This window comes from Lepidochelys kempii, chromosome 23, assembly GCF_965140285.1.
Source record: "Lepidochelys kempii isolate rLepKem1 chromosome 23, rLepKem1.hap1, whole genome shotgun sequence".
Classification (NCBI taxonomy): Eukaryota; Metazoa; Chordata; order Testudines; family Cheloniidae; genus Lepidochelys; species Lepidochelys kempii.
In genome coordinates this window covers 12,815,765-12,833,616 of record NC_136402.1, presented here as the reverse complement: position 1 = coordinate 12,833,616, position 17,852 = coordinate 12,815,765, and the positions used below count along the sequence as shown (strand labels likewise).

The window sequence follows — 17,852 nt, the reverse complement described above, 5'->3', positions numbered from 1 at the left end:
TTACGCGCACGGTGACCTAGGAATGAACCCAGTACAAGCACATCACTTTGGAGCCAGGCCTGAGAATCACAGGGAAGAGCTGTATCTAAAAGGCCCTGCTGGCAAAGCACTCCATGCCCAGGGGCTCCTAGCCCCTTACAGGGTCAATAGGACTTGGAGGACCTGCCTCACTAAAGTACAGACTCATCCCTCTGATGAGCTGAAGGGGGAGTCACAGAGGTTATTTTATTGGAGCCATGTCCTGTCCCAGGCAGTTAGGGCCAGCATTGCAACTGGCATCCATGCAACTGGGGCCTTGTAAAGGACTGAGCAGGACATTACAGGCATCAGGCACTCCAATGTCAACATGCCTGGAGGGTTTCCAAAGCATTCAAATTGGCAGGGTCCCACTTGCCCCCTTGACCACTGTCTGAATCACCTGTCCTGTGGATTTGGCCACCCTGCAGTACGGGCTGATAACATCTTGTAGATCACATCTGCATCTCAAACTTTGTTACTGAATCATAGAATATCAGGGTTGGAAGGGACGTCAGGAGGTCATCTAGTCCCACCTCCTGCTCAAAGCAGGACCGATCCCCAATTAAATCATCCCAGCCAGGGCTTTGTCAAGCCTGACCTTAAAAACTTCTAAGGAAGGAGATTCCACCACCTCCCTAGGTAATGCATTCCAGTGTTTCACCACCCTCCTAGTGAAAAAGTTTTTCCTAATATCCAACCTAAATCTCCCCCACTGCAACTTGAGACCATTACTCCTTGTTCTGTCATCTGCTACCACTGAGAACAGTCTAGAGCCATCCTCTTTGGAACGCCCTTTCACGTAGTTGAAAGCAGCTATCAAATCCCCCCTCATTCTTCTCTTTCGTAGACTAAACATCCCCAGTTCCCTCAGCTTCTCCTCAGAACACGTGTTCCAGTCCCCTAATCATTTTTGTTGCCCTCCGCTGGACTCTTTCCAATTTTTCCACATCCTTCTTGTAGTGTGGGGCCCAAAACTGGACACAGTACTCCAGATGAGGCCTCACCAATGTGGAATAGAGGGGAACGATCACGTCCCTCAATCTGCTGGCAATGCCCCTACTTATACATCCCAAAATGCCATTGGCCTTCTTGGCAACAAGGGCACACTGTTGACTCATATCCAGCTTCTCGTCCACTGTCACCCCTAGGTCCTTTTCTGCAGAACTGCTGCCAAGCCATTCGTTCCCTAGTCTGTAGCGGTGCATTGGGTTCTTCCATCCTGCACTTGTCCTTGTTGAACCTCATCAGATTTCTTTTGGCCCAATCCTCCAATTTGTCTAGGTCCCTCTGTATCCTATCCCTACCCTCCAGCGTATCTACCTCTCCTCCCAGTTTAGTGTCATCTGCAAACTTGCTGGGGGTGCAATCCACACCATCCTCCAGATCATTTATGAAGATATCGAACAAAACCGGCCCCAGGACCAACCCTTGGGGCACTCCACTTGATACCGGCTGCCAACTAGACATGGAGCCATTGATCACTACCCGTTGAGCCCGACAATCTAGCCAGCTTTCTATCCAAATGGAATGCCATGAGCTTTTCCTCTCAGCCTTGCGCACCCACACATGCTTCCTGGGCATTCAGGCAGAGCCCTACCCTCACTTTGAAAATCCCAGGGCATCCAGCTCTTGCTAGAGCTCCCAGGTGCACCTGGATGCATACTTATACCTGCTCAGGCTTTTAATAATGTTGCCCTTGTTGAGCAAAAATGGCTCCTTCCTTGCCCCCTTTCCACAGCTGCAACATCCAAAATAACCTGCTGAACAGCATGTTTAAACACAGTAACCAATTCTCCCTCTCACCTTCCCCAATCTCACTGGGGCTTCACTATTGATCCAAGCCCTGGAGAGGCACTGAGTGCACTGTAACAGCAGCCACAGTTGCTCAGGATGGGCCTGCTGAGAGGTACTGAGTGAAGGGGACAGGTGGGAGGCAGCAACATTTAAAAAGAGAGAACACCAGGATCTACAGAGCAGAGTGTCACAGAGCAGGGAGCTCTGGAAATCCCAGTACCTGGGGACCAAGCTGAGTTCTGAGCCCCAGACCCCAGTGCTGAGAGCAGGATTACACAGAACAAGCCCATCTTGAGAATTCCTGTGTTCACCCAGCGCCCAAACCTACCCCATCAAATTCCCTGCAGAACCCAATGGACATTCCCCTGCACCCACTCTCACCTGCTGCTCCCACACTCCAGCCTCTCGCTGTCCCAGCTGGAAATCCTCTGCCAGGGACACGGCCTGGGCACAGGTCTCTGGGTGACGTACCCAGACCCAGCTCTGGATTTCCTCAGGTAGGATGGTCAGGAACTGCTCCAGGATCAGCAGCTCCATGATCTGCTCCTTGGTGCGGATCTCCGGCTTCAGCCATCGATGGGAGAGTTCCTGCAGGCGGCTGCAGACCTCTTGGGGCCCTTTGGCCTCCTGGTAGCGGAACTGCCTGAAGTGAAGGCGCTGCATCTCCGTGCTGATGTTGCAGCCTCGCAGGATGGCTGCCTTCACCTTCCCATAGTCTCGGGCGTCTCTGGCATCCAGGCTGCTAATGGCCTGTTGGGCTTTTCCAGTGAGGGAGGGCAGGAGTCGGGTCACCCACTCTCTTCTGGGCCAGTGGCAGGCTTCAGCCACTCGCTCAAAGGAAGCCAAATAGACCTCGATGTCATCCTCTGGCGTGAGCTCCGGCAGTTCTGGGTTTCCCCAGGCCCGGGCTGATGCCGAAACAGCCTCAGGAGAGGTCCAGAGGGCTCGCAGCATATCCTGACTTTGATTTTCCCAATGCTGGGGGATCTTCTCCTGTGGCTCAAAGCTGGATTTTTGTCGTCCTGTCCAGGAGAATGGGGGACTTGCTGAGATGGGAGGCATCACAGCAGCGTCTTTCTCTTCTCTCTCAGATTCCTTCCGTGGTTTGGGGCCTGCTGGATTTTCTGTTTCCACTTTGACATGCGGTAGCACCGCTTGTAGTGGACCCTGGATCTGCAGCCCCAGGGGCTTCTGACCACGGTGCTTTGCAGCCATTTTGTGTCTTGTGAAAACAGCCTTATCCCAGCTGAGGTAAGTGCTCTAGTTTTCAAAACTGCATCTCTCCCTTGTTCCTGCTGGAATGGTCCAGACTCCTGGGGCTCCTGCAGCAAAACACTGAATAGGGATTTCACTGTGGAACAAGGACCCCAGTAAACAGAAGGGAAAAGAGACACCCAGGCCTGATTCACCCAAACAGCCGGAGCTGTAACCCCTGCTCCCCTTCAGCACAGACTGGCCCCTGCTGACCCCTAATCCAGTACTAACAACTAAGCACTCAAAAATCACGAGTTTAGCTTTATCATCAGGAGATTTACAATAATAAATGGTGGGTTCTGTTTTGGACCCTGTAGGATTCAGGTTTCTAAGCTTTTCTCTGCAGCCTTGAGGGCTAGGAACTTACCACTTCATTCATTTTAACCAATGCAGGCACTGAGCTGAAGCTCTAAGAACAACATCAAATATCCGGGGGCTTGTGATAAGCTTGTGAGAACTGACAATAATGGTCATTTCAACTCCCTGCCCCGCTCCCAGCACAGGAAGGCCCCACCCTGAGTCCCTGACCCATAACCCCAGGTCCCTGCCCCCCAGCACGGAGAGGCCCCTCCCTCACCCCACTGCCCAGCCCCCACCCGGAACCCCAGGTCCCGGCCACCCCCCACCTCACCTCGCCGCCCCGCCCGGACGCAGTGGGAGGCCGGTCCCCTTCCCCAGACAGAAAAGGAGGACTTGTGGCACCTTTAGAGCATAAGCTTTCGTGAGCTACAGCTCACTTCCTCAGATGCTTGCATCTGAGGAAGTGAGCTGTAGCTCACGAAAGCTTATGCTCTAATAAATTGGTTTGTCTCTAAGGTGCCACAAGTACTCCTTTTCTTTTTGCGAATACAGACTAACACGGCTGTTACTCTGAAACTTCCCCAGACAAAGAGCTTCCGCCCTGGCCAGCGCAGGGTTAATCCCCAGCGCGAGGATTGGCCGCAATCTCTGTCAGTCAGTCAGAGCCCGGCCCCGGCCCCCGCTCGGCCGCCCCGGGGGCTCAGTCCCTAGAGCCGGGAAGGGGGCAGCGGGCCAGAGCTCGCCCACCCCCAACCGGGGCTGCCCCGCTGCGGGGCGGCTGGGTCTGTGGCTCCCGGGCAGGGGGGACTGGAGGGTGGCCCTGCAACCTTGGCCAGGGGGCTGCCCGCCCAGAGCTGGAGACCCCCGCCCCCTTCCAGGATCACCAGTCCAGGGGATCCAAGGGGCTACTTCCCCCAGCATCTTCCTCGGGCTGACTGCTGCCCCCCTGTCGGGGCTGTGGAGACACCCTGCCCCGACACCCTTTAGTTCTCAGGAACCTGCCAGCCCTGACCTGGGAAACCCCATTTCAGGCCTCTCTGGTCCCTTTCTCAGCTCCCCTCTGAGTCCTCACAGGGATGAGACACACTGAACAAAAGCAACAGAGTAAAAATCCTCCCCCCTCTGGGAGGGTATGTGGAGCCAGGGGGTCAGAACAGGGCCTTGGTCTTCTGACTAGCTGAAGTTACAGGCCAGGTGGGTGGGATGTATAGGAGGATCGTACAGGGGGGTTTCTGTACTGTGTGGGGCAGCAGAAGGGGTTACAGGTCTGGGCAATATGTAGGTGATGTGGGAGCTGAGTTTACTGCAGTTCTCCCTTTCCCATTACCCAGCCTCCATTGAGCCAGGGCCTTGTCTTCTGCCTCCCTTCACAGAGTTGTTCCATTGTATGTAGACCTGGCATAGTTAGGCTGAAATTCATCCTCTCTCTTTGCCATTTAGATGTTGTTCTCTTCTGGTAATTCTCAAGACCTGGGTCTGTGGCCATATTTGTTCCCTGTGTGGTTGAAGGTCGAGGAATTTACCTCAGAGGAGATGGCACCACCTGGAGCATTATGACAGTCTCAGAGCTCCCAGCCCCAGTGATTGCAGCCCAGTCCTGAGGGTATGTCCCAGACTCCTAGGACCAAAGTACTAACTGCCCTGTGTCCTTAAAAAAAGGAGCTGTGAGCTCTCCAGGAAACGGATAATTAGCATACATAGGGATCTGGGCAGCCTCTCCAGTGTGTAAGGTATTGGGGGCACTGAGGGGATAATGGGGAGGGAACTCTCTACGGCTGAGAATATGGAGGAACAGGGTGGCTCAGGGAATTAAATTAAGGCATGGAACCCTTTATTGCTAGAGCATTGTACACTTGATTGGATAACAGAGATTGCACAGATTTCAGAGTAACAGCCGTGTTAGTCCGTATTCGCAAAAAGAAAAGGAGTACTTGTGGCACCTTAGAGACTAACCAATTTATTTGAGCATAAGAGATTGTACAGTGGTAGTGGGGGCCTCACCAAGGATATTGGGAGATAATCGGGGTTTCAGCTGACAGGTGTTTCAAGAGGGGAGCAGATGCTTGGTGCTCATGTTGTGTGTTGCATCTCATTGGAGCCTTCAGAGGGAGAATCTGGTGCCTCACAGGGATGAGCCGACATACAGGCCTTCAGGGCATATGGGGCAGGACCTATAGGTCTGGGGTTGTGGTAGCTTGGCATCCCACAGTGAAACAGCCACCTGTTTTTGCCATCCCCAAGTCTCCTGTTCATATTCTATCCAGCAGGTGCTGTCTTCTCACAGCCCTGTGGCGGGGGAGGCAGAGTTGCCAGGCATTATTTGGTGGGGGGGGGTTGAGTTTCTCACCATCGTGTAGCATCAAGTCTGTGAATATTCCCCTATTCAAAATGGCCGTCGTCTCCCATTATTTCCAGCTGGTCTGAAGCCAAATTGGCCTCAGTCAAGATAGTCCCCATTTTCCTATAGCCTTTGTGTGTGGCAGTGAGGCTGCCCCTGGCATAGGTGGCTGCCCGTGCCAACTCCCATTGTTTTCAAGGAGACTGAAGCCAAACTTCTCAGGGAAGATGGCTGTGGCTCAGTGGCCAGAGGGACCAGTGGGAAACGAGGAAATGGGACTGCAGGGAGGAAGACAAGCTAGGGCAGTGGTTCTCAAACTTTTGCATTGGTGACCTCTTTCACACAGCAAGCCTGTGTGCGACTGCCCCTTATTAATTAAAAACACTTTAAAAATATTTAACACTATTATAAATGCTGGAGGCAAAGCAGGGTTTGAGCATGGAGGCTGACAGCTGTGACTGCCCACATAATAACCTTGCAACCCCTGAGGGGTCACAACCCCCTGTTTGAGAACCCCTAAACTAGGGGCAGAGCCCCTCTGAGCAGCCAGCAGGCAGGCTGCCACGGTGGTTTGGAAGAGGGATTTCTAGAGCTGAGGCTGAGGCCTGGGATCTCTGCTGTTCCCTGGACCGTCCTACTTCCTTCTGATATCTTCCCAAGTAGTGTAAGACTCCAGGGCCTTTCCGGGGGGCGGAGGGGTGAGCTCCTCCTGTGGCCAGCCCCATCTGCCCATCCTTGCCACCTTCTTGCACTATAGGTCCATCTACGTTTTGAGCAGGGGTTGTAATTTCCAGGTCGAGGAGCCTTAGCCACATTAGCTCTGATTGAGCTGGTGTGCTAAAACAGAGTGTAGCCATGGCGGTGTGGGGGCTAGCCGCCCCAAGAACATGCCAGGCATCTTGTTGGACCGGTATGTGTGGGCAGCTAATCCCTCCCACCACTCCAACTACACTCTATTTTTAGTATGCTAACTCAAACAGAGCATCGCGAGCTGTGAGTTACATCCCAGGTTGAAGTGTAGATATATCCCTATGTCAGACAAGCCTCAGTGTCATCTGTTCCCTGGGCAGTGAGAGTGTAGGACCTGGGATCCAGCCCCTGTCTTGGCTCAGAGCCACACTGGGATTAGGAATATTTATGAGTTGTTGGAGATGGCAAAACCTGACCTAGACCTGGCTCCTCTTCCTCCACTTTCACTGGAGTTTCCCTCACTCCTTCTATGAAGTCTACAAAGCATGTCGTGTCCCCCTCCAATCCTTATTCTTGGCCCTTTTGCTCTTCTTTTGGAAACTCACAAAGTCCTTGGAAAAGGACATTCTGCCATTCCATTTTGATATCTCAGGGTTGCTTCCCTGCAACACGCATATTTCCAACACTGACTCCTCAGCAGCAGCTGTCAGAGCCCTTTCTGAGGATTTGGCCAACAGCTAGCCTGTTAGTCAGGGGTCGTTGACAGTGATAATTCCTGAGTCTTGTCTCCATTACAGCTACCCCTGTTCCTTCCCAGAGAGCAGGTACATCAGGAGTGAGTTATGACCTAACTTGCCAAGTCACACACTCATCCACACTGAGAACAGCTGGGCTGCAGGAAGCCAAGCATCCAGTCACAATGCACAAGACTCACTAACTACCTTGGAGTTGAAGTTCCAAGTCTGGTTTTACTTTGCTGGTTCAGAGAGCCCAGCACTCCAAGACACGTGATGTCTGCATGGGAACAGCAAGATGCCTGCTCCAAAGGGTGAATATCTCTTCCAGGCATTCAGTGCAGATGCAAAGATGCTAGGCTGGTATCCATTCTGGCTACCCTGGTTCTTACACCTGTCACATTTTGGGGTAAGTGACACCAATTGCTTCCTCCCTACTGTAAATTCTCAAATACTGTAATGTCTTCTCTGGAGCGTTAGGTCCCTTATCCCCACTGTGTAGTTCCGCCTGAACTGCAGATAAAAAGGTAGGGGATAGATGGCTGGGAGTAGAGAGGCTGTCCCTTTATCACATGGAATGGAAATCATGGGAATATAGGAATTGCCAGGCTAGATCAGACCCAAGGTTCATCTAGTTCTGTATCCTGTCTGACTGTGGCTAGCATCAAATGCTTCAGAGGCTGGAGTAAGAACAAGAACCACCACCACCACCCCCGCCCCAGTAGCAGATATAGGACAATCCACTGCCACATAAAGTCTTATCCTGATTGCCTACCATTAGAGATTGGTTTAAAACCCAGAAGCATAAGGTGTAATATCATCACCATAATTTTGTTTGTAATAATTATTGTAACTGGATATAAGAATACCCACATATGTATCCAATCCTTTTTTAATCTTGCTAAGTTTTTGACCTCAAGGACTTCCTGTGGCAATGAGTTCCTCTGTCTATATTACATGCTGTGTGAAAAAGTATTTCCTTTTATTATTTTTCAGTGTGGGAGTGTGCTAATAACATTTGCAGATGACACAAAGTTGGGAGGTATTGCCAATATGGACGAAGACCAGAATATCATACATGAATATTTGGACGACCTTGAACACTGGAGTAATAGAAATGGGATGAAATTTAATAGTGCAAAGTCATGCACTTAGGGACTAATAAGAATTTTTGCTATAAAGTGGACACCTTATCAGTTGGAAGTGACAGAAGAAAAGACCTGACTGTGTTATTTGATCACAGAATGCCTATGAGCCATCAGTGTGATGCAGCTGTGAAAAAGGCTAATGCAATCCTAGGATGCATCAGATGAGGTATTTCCAGTAGAGCTATGGAAGTGTTATTACCATTATACAAGGCACTGGTGAGACCTCAGCTGGAATAGTGTGCGCAGTTCTGGTCTCCCATGTTTAAGAAAGATTAATTCAAACTGGAACAGGTGCTGAGAAGAGCTATTAGGATGATCAAAAGAAAGAAGAACCCATCTTAGGAGAGGAAACTTAATGATCTTAGTTTGTTTAGCCTAATCAGACAAAGGCTGAGAGAAGATATGATTGCTCTCTATAAATGCATCAGAGGGATAAACACCAAGGAGGGAGAAGAGATATTTAAGTTAAGGGCCAATGTTGACACAAGAACAAATAGATGTACTGGCCCTCAGCAAGTTTAGGCTTGAAATTAGATGAAGGTTTCTAACTATCAGAGGAGTGAAGTTTTGGAACAGCCTTCCAAAGGGAGGAGTGGGGAAAAAAATCTAACTGGTTTCAAGACTGAGCTTGATAAGTTTATGGAGGAGATGGTATGATGAGGTTGCCTACAATGTCATCTGGCCCATCTGAGACTGCTAGCAGCAAATATCTTCAATAGTCAGAGATGGGAAACTAGATGGGGAGGGTTCTGAGTTAGTACAGAGAATTTTTTCTCATGTGTCTGGCTGGTGGGTCTCACCTACATTTATAGGATCCAACTGATCTCCATATCTGGGATAGGGAAGGAATATTGGCAGGGTCCCTGGTGGTTTTTCGCCTTCCTCTACAGCTTGGGTCACTTGGGGGTTTGAACTAGAGTAAATGATGGCTTCTCTGTAACTTGAAGTCTTTGAGTCCAGATTTGAGGACTTCAGTAACTCAGCCAGAGGTTAGGGGCCTATTACAGGAGTGGTTGGGTGAGGTTCTGTGGCCTGCGATAGGCAGTAGGACAGACTAAATGATAGTCTAATTTGCCCCCCTTTAGTTTCATTCAGTGTCCCCAGGTTTATGCGTTATGAGACAAGGAGAATAGAGAATTTCCTGATCTATCTTCTTTATTCCCGTTATTTTATATGCTATTATCTTGCCCACTCTTATTCATCTCCTTGCTGAGGGAAACAACCCCCCTCTTATCCATCTCTCTTCATAGGAGAGTTCTTCCAGGCCTTGATTATTCCCTTCATCGTTCTCTGAACCCCCTCTAGTTCTGCAATATCCTGTTTGCGACAGGGTGACCCAGTTCAGCACATAAGATCCACATCAGGCTGCACCACTGATCCTCATGTTGCCCAGTGTCCCCATGCACATCTCAGTCTCCCCTCTAAGTGTTTGAGTTCTCCCATCCCCAATTGCCCCAATTTCTGCCTCTCTCCCTTACCATTCAACAAACGGAAACCCCCCTGGAGTCTGATAAACCCATCATTATAGTGATTGGGAAGTTACAACTGCAGATAAGAAACAAAAATGACAAAAGGGCAAATGACACAAGAAAGCTAATTAAGGGACATAATAATGCAGTTAGACAGTGTCAAGTGACTAGTAAGAATTAAGTATGTAGAACAATAACCGATAATGAACACTATTCACTTAATTACAATGACTGTTCACATGATTCAACTAAAAAATACCAGAAATTCAGAAAAGCAGCAGACGAGGTAGGTCAGTCAATAAAAATAAAGGCCCTGATCTTGCTTGCGGGGACCTCATTGCAGGATCAAGGCTACATGCTCAAAATCTCGCCAGAAACAGCTAAAGCAATAGTTGTACTGATGGGCAGCTGAACAGTCACACAGTATGGACAAAAAAAAGCACATTGCAGAGACAGAGCAGTAAATAAAGAGTTAACATGGCAGCAAGCAGGGCAGGAGCAGCAAACTAAGGAGGCAATGAATAAACACACCAGATTCATTACATAGCAAACCTAAATGCTTAGTTTGGGACAGGAAATAGCAGGAAACTCCTCTCAGGAAAGCAGGAGATGGGACGATGTGGTAGACTTTGGGCATAGTTACAGAGTGACATCGGAGGGCTTGAAAAGTCTGGAGTGTGGAGAGGGTGATTGTGCAGCCACAGAGGCAGAGCTGGTTGACACAGATGTGGCCAAACACCTCCCCCTGGATCCACAGTTCCCAGCAGTGCTGGGTCTGATGCCTCCTTGTGAGTTCGACGTAAGCAGCAGCCCTTGAGGAATTCTTTGGTTCTTTTTCCTCATGGAGCTGAGGGATCTTGAGCCTTCCTGGGAGAAATCCCTTCCCTATCTTGAGTGACCTGCTCACAACCCGGGCAAGTCCCTAGGTTATTGCAAACACACACCCCCACCCCAATCCCAAAACAGCAGAAATACAGAGAGCCTGTAGTAGGCCGCAGCCCAGCCCTTAGAGAAGCTACAGGGAAACCAGAGCAGATTAATTAATGTTCATGTGGACACGAGAGACAGGTTGCTCAACTGCTAAATAGAGTAGGTAAGGGAGAAGTCCCTGCTCAGGGGTTTCAGGGGCTGGGACTCCTCAGAGCATAAGGTGAAGCCACCCTCTGTTCTCATGGTTCTTAATCCACCTCATGGAGTTTGTGAGGGAGGGATGGAACTGGTACTGGGAGAAGGGGGCTGATTTCTCCCATTTCCTGCACTAACTGTTTCCATTCCTCTACTTCACATTATTATACACACACAGCTGGAGTGGCGCTCTCAGCTGGCAGGTCTCACTTGTTTCTGGCTGCAGCTCTGGCGTGGATTCTCTGGTGACGAGCCAGAGAGGATTTGTTACTGAAGCTCTTCCCGCACTCAGGGCAGGGGAAGGGCCGCTCGCCTGTGTGGGAGCGCTCATGCACGGTGAGATCAGCGAGGTACTTGAAGCTCTTCCCGCACTCGGTGCAGGGGTACGGTCTGTCCTCGGTGTGGCTTCTTTGGTGCATTGTCAGATTTGATTGCTGGCTGAAGCGCTTCCCACACTCGGCGCAGGGGTAGGGCCGCTCACCTGTGTGGGAGCGCTGGTGCTTATTGAGGTCCGAGGGGTTGGTGAAGGTTTTCCCACACTCAGCACAGGAGTAGGGTCTCTCCCCTGTGTGCAGTCTCTGGTGCGTGGTCAGCGTGGAGAGATGGCCAAAGCTTTTCCCACACTCCCCACAGGAGTAAGGTTTCACTCCCGTGTGGGTTCTCTGGTGGGTTCGGAGATGGGTCAGTCTGTTGAAGCTCTTCCCACATTCAGGACAGGGATAGGGTCTGTCCTTCTCATGGACTCTCCCATGGGCCATGAGGTCCTGCTTCTCCCAGAACCTTTCCCCGCAGTCTCGACATCTGTGGGGTTTCTCCATCCTGTGAACGCTGCTCTCCTGGCTTTTAAGGTCTCTTACGGCCCCAGGTGTCCCTTGAGCAGGGAGCTGTGGGAACACCCTTGGCAGAACTCGCTCGGTCCCAGCTGGGTTTCTCTTCTGCCTCTTGCAGGCTTCTTCCCGCTCAGGTCTGCAGGCGACACTCTCTCCTGATCCACCTTGCGACGTTCGGGCCAGATCCAGGTTTTCTTGCTCTCCCAAATTGGGCTGTTCCTCTGCTCTGCTCAGGATTTTGGCACCTGCTGGGTGGAAAAGAGAAATTATTTGAGATCCTGCTGTTGTCAGGAAGAATCACTGGTATCCTTGCAGCAGGTGTGACTGAGGCAGCTTCAGGTCCCACCCCAGAGGAGATACCCCCAGCAGAAGCCCTAAAGTCAGCAATGCAGAAATAGGGGCCAGAGGCTCACTTGGGACTTCCATTTGTTTCTTTCCTGTCAGCTCCCCAGTTTTCTTTCTGCAGCTCAATCCACACAGACAGCATTGGCCAAACTCTTTGCTAATCTGCTCCATTCTACAGAACCTTTCCCTGCTGTTGTTATGTTTCATTAGGAGGCAATCAAGCTCCCTCTGCTTCCTCCAAAAATGTACATAAAGATACTAACCACATACAAGCCCTTCTGCTAAACTATGCCAAGGAAACAAACGGGGTCTCCCTGTGTTACACTGCAGGCACCTGATGCTGTGGGGAGGAATCAGAGAGGCTCCATGACCCAACATTACCGCTGCCTGGAGACAGAATGTTCAGCCTAGGATGTCCCAGCCCATCAGCCCAGTAATGCTCTGTGCCATCCTGGGTCACATGCTCTAGGCAGTACTTCACTATAGTGTCGCTTACATCAATGTCTCAGAGACATTTCCAATGTAGCACTAAGCCCACATAAGGGGGTGAATTGCAGTTCCTGCACTCCCCCTGTCAAAACATCCCGAAATCCCAGGGAGGAGAGGACACTGGGCAAGCGGATGGCAAGGACTTGGCACTGGCCATGAGGAACAGCCATGCAGCCTGGACTCAGCCCTCTCTGCTAAGGCCCTGGAACCTAGCACTGCCAGAGGTGATGGACTGACTGCCTCTGAGGACACTAGCATGGCAGCCATCTGTCCCAGGAAGCTGTGTCCGAGGGAAGCTACATGCAGGGGCTTGGGTCCCTGTTGACATCTCCTGGAGAAACTGCAGTTTAGAAATTACAGTTTAGTCTGTGTGAGACAGATAATAGACAGACATGACTGTAGAGACTGAATGGCACAAGGGAGAGGCTGGGGAGCCATCTGACTAGGAGGATGGCTGCACATGCTGAGACCAGCAAACAGCATCAGCATCCCAGTGGGCAAGAAGCAGTGAGGCTGGTAGAGAAGCATCAGATTGTTCCCCCAGCCCCTACGGGCCGGCCAGGGTAGGGATGGAAAAGCCTGGCACAGCAGGAATCAGAGGGAGCACCTTCTGTTAGCCACCTGGCTGTTACCAGCTTTGCTGGATATGGCACGATTAGATAGCTCAGCAGATGCACCCTTATAACAGTTAGCGCATCACAGGAGTTTACGCTGGGTGCATGAGAGCGAGCAGGACAGTCCTAGAGCTGCCTGAGAAGGGTTAGGGATAGCTGGGGGTGGGACTTCCCCTACTAATAGGGATCTCTTGGGTGGGACTTAACACCTTTGCTAGATTCGGGGGGGGGGGGGGGGGACGGACACGGGACGACAGCTGAACACATCTGCTAAAGAAAACCTGGAAGGAGCCCAGAAAACTGCCAGATCATCATGCCCAGAAGAGGTAACTGCTCCCAGAGCAAACAGTGCTGTGATGGCTGCTTGATGAGACCAGTTCCTTGCTAGCACCTGCTAAAGGTCTGTGGAAGAGAGGCCCAGTGGTAACCTAAAATAATGATGCCAGAGAGAACTAAACCCCAGCAATTTCTTTCCCTTCCTTCAGCAGGTTCCTCAAAGAAAGAGGCTCCTCAAAGGATGCCTTGATGGGGATAGAGACAGCTGGAAGAGAAGGTGAACAGAGAAGATGCCACCGCTGGAAGAGGGAAACCTACCACCTGACTTGATGCACAGGAGACAAGTCAGCAGTAGGGGCTATAAGAAAGGCTGGGAAGGGTCCACGACTGCTATAAGCCAAGGCAGGGAGCACCCACCTGCTAGACAGAACCTCTCTGTAAAGGTAAACAGTCCCACCTAACAGCATCTGCACAGAGCTCCTGGGTCAGGTTAGACAGTGAGAAACATGCCAGCGCCCTCTCTGTACTACAACCCCACCCTTGCTACCCCCAGAGAGGCTGCCCCAGGGATGGCGGTCAAGCTCCCTCTGGGATAACATCCCATGAGCGTCTCACTATCTCGGGCCCTTCCTGCTTAGGATTCTCCTCATTCTTACTGTTCCAGCAGATAAATGCGAAAGTAACCACAGCTGCTCTGTTGAGACCATCAGGGTCTGAATCCCCTCTACATGCTGGGGAGCAATTTAAGAGGGGCCAATTCTGCCCTCACTCCCCATATTAGCACCTAGAGGATGGATGGGAGGAAGTGGCTCCTTCCAGGAATCAGTCAGGATGCACGGGAAGGCCTGAGGGACGTGGGTCAGGAGGAGAAGGCACCTGCTTGGTAGGATCCTGAACAGGAGACAAGAGATGGCAGAAGGAGGCAGCCACTTGATTGGGGGCAGCCAGAGTGCAATCCAAATTGTATCCATAACTCCATATGTTACACAAGATATCAGCCTCCACATAGGCTCTTCCTCTGAAACACCAATCCCACCTGTGAGCACCTCGCATACAACACCCACCTTCCAAGGTCTCTAAGGTTCCTGTTAGCTACGAAGCCCACAGTCACTACCAAGATTGACCAACCACCATTACGTGGCCTGTTCCGCAGGCACCAATCCTGCTGTGCATTAACCTACAGATTGATGGCTCCACACCTCAATATAAATCCTCTGAGCCATAAAGTTCCCCCCATTCTCCCCTCCATGCTGTCCCCTCCACACACCCTTTCCTCAGAAAGGCACCCCTAATCCCCCACATGGCTTATTACCAGTTTCCTGTAGAGCTTCGGTCTCCTCTTCAGGGGCACTTGGCAACTTGTACTTGCTCCGTCCCACATCCTTCTGGGATCCCCATGTGGTATTGGGCTGTAGTGGCTCCAGCTGGGAGCTCTGAGATTCCCATAATGCTTCAGGGGTCTCCACCTCCTCTGGGGTCACTTCCTCGACCTTCACACGCACTGTGACCTGAGAAGGAACCACATGGGTCACCGTGGAACTAGGGCCTCAGAATTACGGGGGGAGAGTCGTATCTAAAAGGCCCCATTAGCAAAAAGAGGTCCACCCCCAGGGCGAAGGCTCCCCCAGCCCCTACCAAGGTCAATAGGACTTGGAGGGTCTTCCACACCGAAGCACAGGCATACATGTGGGCAGGCTCACCCCCAAAGCGATGAGACAAAGAGGCTGACCAAGAGGAGCCCTGCCAGTCAGGGTCAGTACTGAACACTGCACAGTACTGTACATCCCTGCCACTGGGGACACGACAGACACGCGGCGTTCCACAGCCTGCGAGCCTAGGGGGCTTCCAGGCAGCTGTGATCTGCAGAGTGACAGACCCACAGCTGTCCTGAGGGACACCCCAGTGTGCAGGAATTCTCAGCAGTGGACAATTTCCCTCAGCACTGGGCCCTGCGGACACCACCAACAGCTTGGGGGAGGGCCCTAGAGGGAGGTACCACACCCCTTCCTCCAGGGGGTACAATGAGGGAAGAAATTCTGGGTTCTGTCTGTGGGAGCCCTGCACCCTCGACCTCTCTACCAGGGTCCGATTACAGCGTGCTTATATGCTGATCGCTAATTGGCATTTAGATGTCATTAGCATATGGCAAGTGCATATGGTGATGTGTACTTAGTGGCCAAGTCCGCTCCGTCCTGAGCCCCACATGCCCTCCTGGGCATTCCAGCAACTTGGGCACAGTTGACACCAACTTTGACAATTCCCTGGACACAAAACGGTCCGTTGAACCTTTGTCTGGACAAAGCTGGGTACCTGCCCTTAGGCTTCAGATGGGGTCATTTATTGTGATTAGAAACTGCCCCTTCCCTGGCTCACATGCCAAGTGAGCAGCATCTAGCCCCGAGCAAGAAATGCTTCTGTAATAACACATTTTAAATCCGTGACCAGTTCTGCTTGCAGTGTGTTACTGAGGCATCTCTACCAGGTCAAGTGCTGAGGAGAAGGTCGTGCTGTCACCCTCATCCCCAAGAAGGGCTCCTGAAGGGTACTGAGTGACTTTGCATACTAAAGAGCCAGTGCCATCTACAAACCAGAGAACACCAGGATCTGCAGAGCAGAGTGTTGCAGAGCAGGGAGCTCTGGAAATCCCTGTGGGGACGCAGTTGAGCCCTGAGCCCCAGACAGCCCAGACCCCAGTGCTGAGAGCAGGATTACACAGAACAAGCCCCACTCACGTCCTGCCTTGAGAATTCCTGTGATCACCCAGCACCCAAACCTGCCCTGTCAAATTCCCTGCAGAGCCCAAAGGAGGCAGGCTCCTGAACATTCCCCTGCACCTGCTCTCACCTGCTGCTCCCACACTCCAGCCTCTCGCTGTCCCAGCTGGAAATCCTCTGCCAAAGACACGGCCTGGGCGCAGGTCTCCGGGTGACGTACCCAGACCCAGCTCTGGATTTCCTCGGGTAGGATGGTCAGGAACTGCTCCAGGATCAGCAGCTCCATGATCTGCTCCTTGGTGCGGATCTCCGGCTTCAGCCATCGATGGGAGAGTTCCCGCAGGCGGCTGCAGACCTCTTGGGGCCCTTTGGCCTCCTGGTAGCGGAACTGCCTGAAGTGAAGGCGCTGCATCTCCGTGCTGATGTTGCAGCCTCGCAGGATGGCTGCCTTCACCTTCCCATAGTCTCGGGCGTCTCTGGCATCCAGGCTGCTAATGGCCTGTTGGGCTTTTCCAGTGAGGGAGGGCAGGAGTCGGGTCACCCACTCTCTTCTGGGCCAGTGGCAGGCTTCAGCCACTCGCTCGAAGGAAGCCAGATAGACCTCGATGTCATCCTCTGGCGTGAGCTCCGGCAGTTGAGGGTTTCCCAAGGCAGGGTCTGGAGCTGACACAATTTCAGGAGAGGCCTGTCGGGCTTGCAGCACCTGCCGTCGCTGGGACATTCCTTCTTGTGGCTCCGTCTTGACCTGATGTAGTCTAATCCGGGACCATCTGGGAGTTACTGAGATGGGGGGTGCCACCACGGGATCTTTTGCAGCCCGCTCGGATTCCTTCCCCGGTCCTGGTTCCATGGGATCTCGCTTTTCCATTTTCCCTTTAGTGGGCCCCACCTGCTGCAGCAAAGCCTGGACCTGGAGGTGCAGGGGCTGTTGGCCCGCTTGCTCTGCGACCGCTCTCTGTTTGGGGTTCGGCCTTTTCCCAGCTAAGGTCTAGGCTCCAGTTCTCAAACCTGCTTCCCTCCTTCGTGCCCCTCTTGGAAACACTGGGGAACCTGCAACAAAACAGTTCATATGGATTTTCCTGTGTGACGGGAGAGCGTGACCCACAATACACAAAAGGTAAAAGAGACCTTGCCTCAACTTCCCCAAACACCCGCTGGACCTGTCCCCCCAGCCCCGCCCCACTCCCCGACCCTCGCCTACCCCCGCTTTCCGCAGGACCTGGGCGTGCAGGACCCCGGGCACAAAGGAACGCGGCGGCTCCTTTCCCAGCCGGGCCTGGAGACAGGAACTCCCCCCGGCCAGCGCAGGGTTAATCCCCCCTCTGCGCGGCCAGGACTGGCCACCAGCGCTGTCAGTCAGCCGCAGAGGCCGGCTTAACCCTTCCCGGCGCTGCCTCCGCCGCTTCCCAGCCGGCCCCACGGCCGGAGCTGGCGTCTGCCGGCGCTGCGAGCGGGGAGGGCGGAGCCGGGCTGCGCAGCTCGGCCCGGGGGAATCCGGGCGGGAGAGTGGGGCGGTGCCTGACCGGGGTCCGGCCCTCGGCACCAGGCGCACGGGCTCTGCCAGGGGCCGGGCTCGGGCGGCTGCTCCTGGACGGGATTTGCCGTCCCCGCCCCGCTCTGGGACTCGTGTGAACGCTGCTGTAACAGGCTGCGGGGAGGAAACCAGGCGCTGGTCTGAGACCTGTCGCAGAAGCCCTTTCCCCCATTCTGTGCC

The 17,852-nt window shown here is 52.5% G+C and overlaps 1 protein-coding gene across 1 annotated transcript in view; it reads right to left on the bottom strand.

Moving 5' to 3' along the window:
- LOC140901855 (uncharacterized) overlaps positions 1-17,570 on the bottom strand; it is a 355,046-nt gene extending 337,476 nt beyond the window's left edge. Inside the window, exons 1-5 of the mRNA XM_078850362.1 lie at positions 17,340-17,570; positions 16,269-17,188; positions 14,737-14,932; positions 11,142-11,948; positions 4,345-4,355 (exon numbers count right to left, since the gene is read on the bottom strand). Coding sequence (XP_078706488.1) covers positions 4,345-4,355; positions 11,142-11,948; positions 14,737-14,932; positions 16,269-17,006 — 1,752 coding nt within the window. The 5' untranslated portion in view covers positions 17,007-17,188; positions 17,340-17,570. The remainder of the gene's footprint in view (positions 1-4,344; positions 4,356-11,141; positions 11,949-14,736; positions 14,933-16,268; positions 17,189-17,339) is intronic.
- Positions 17,571-17,852: the final 282 nt, after the last annotated feature.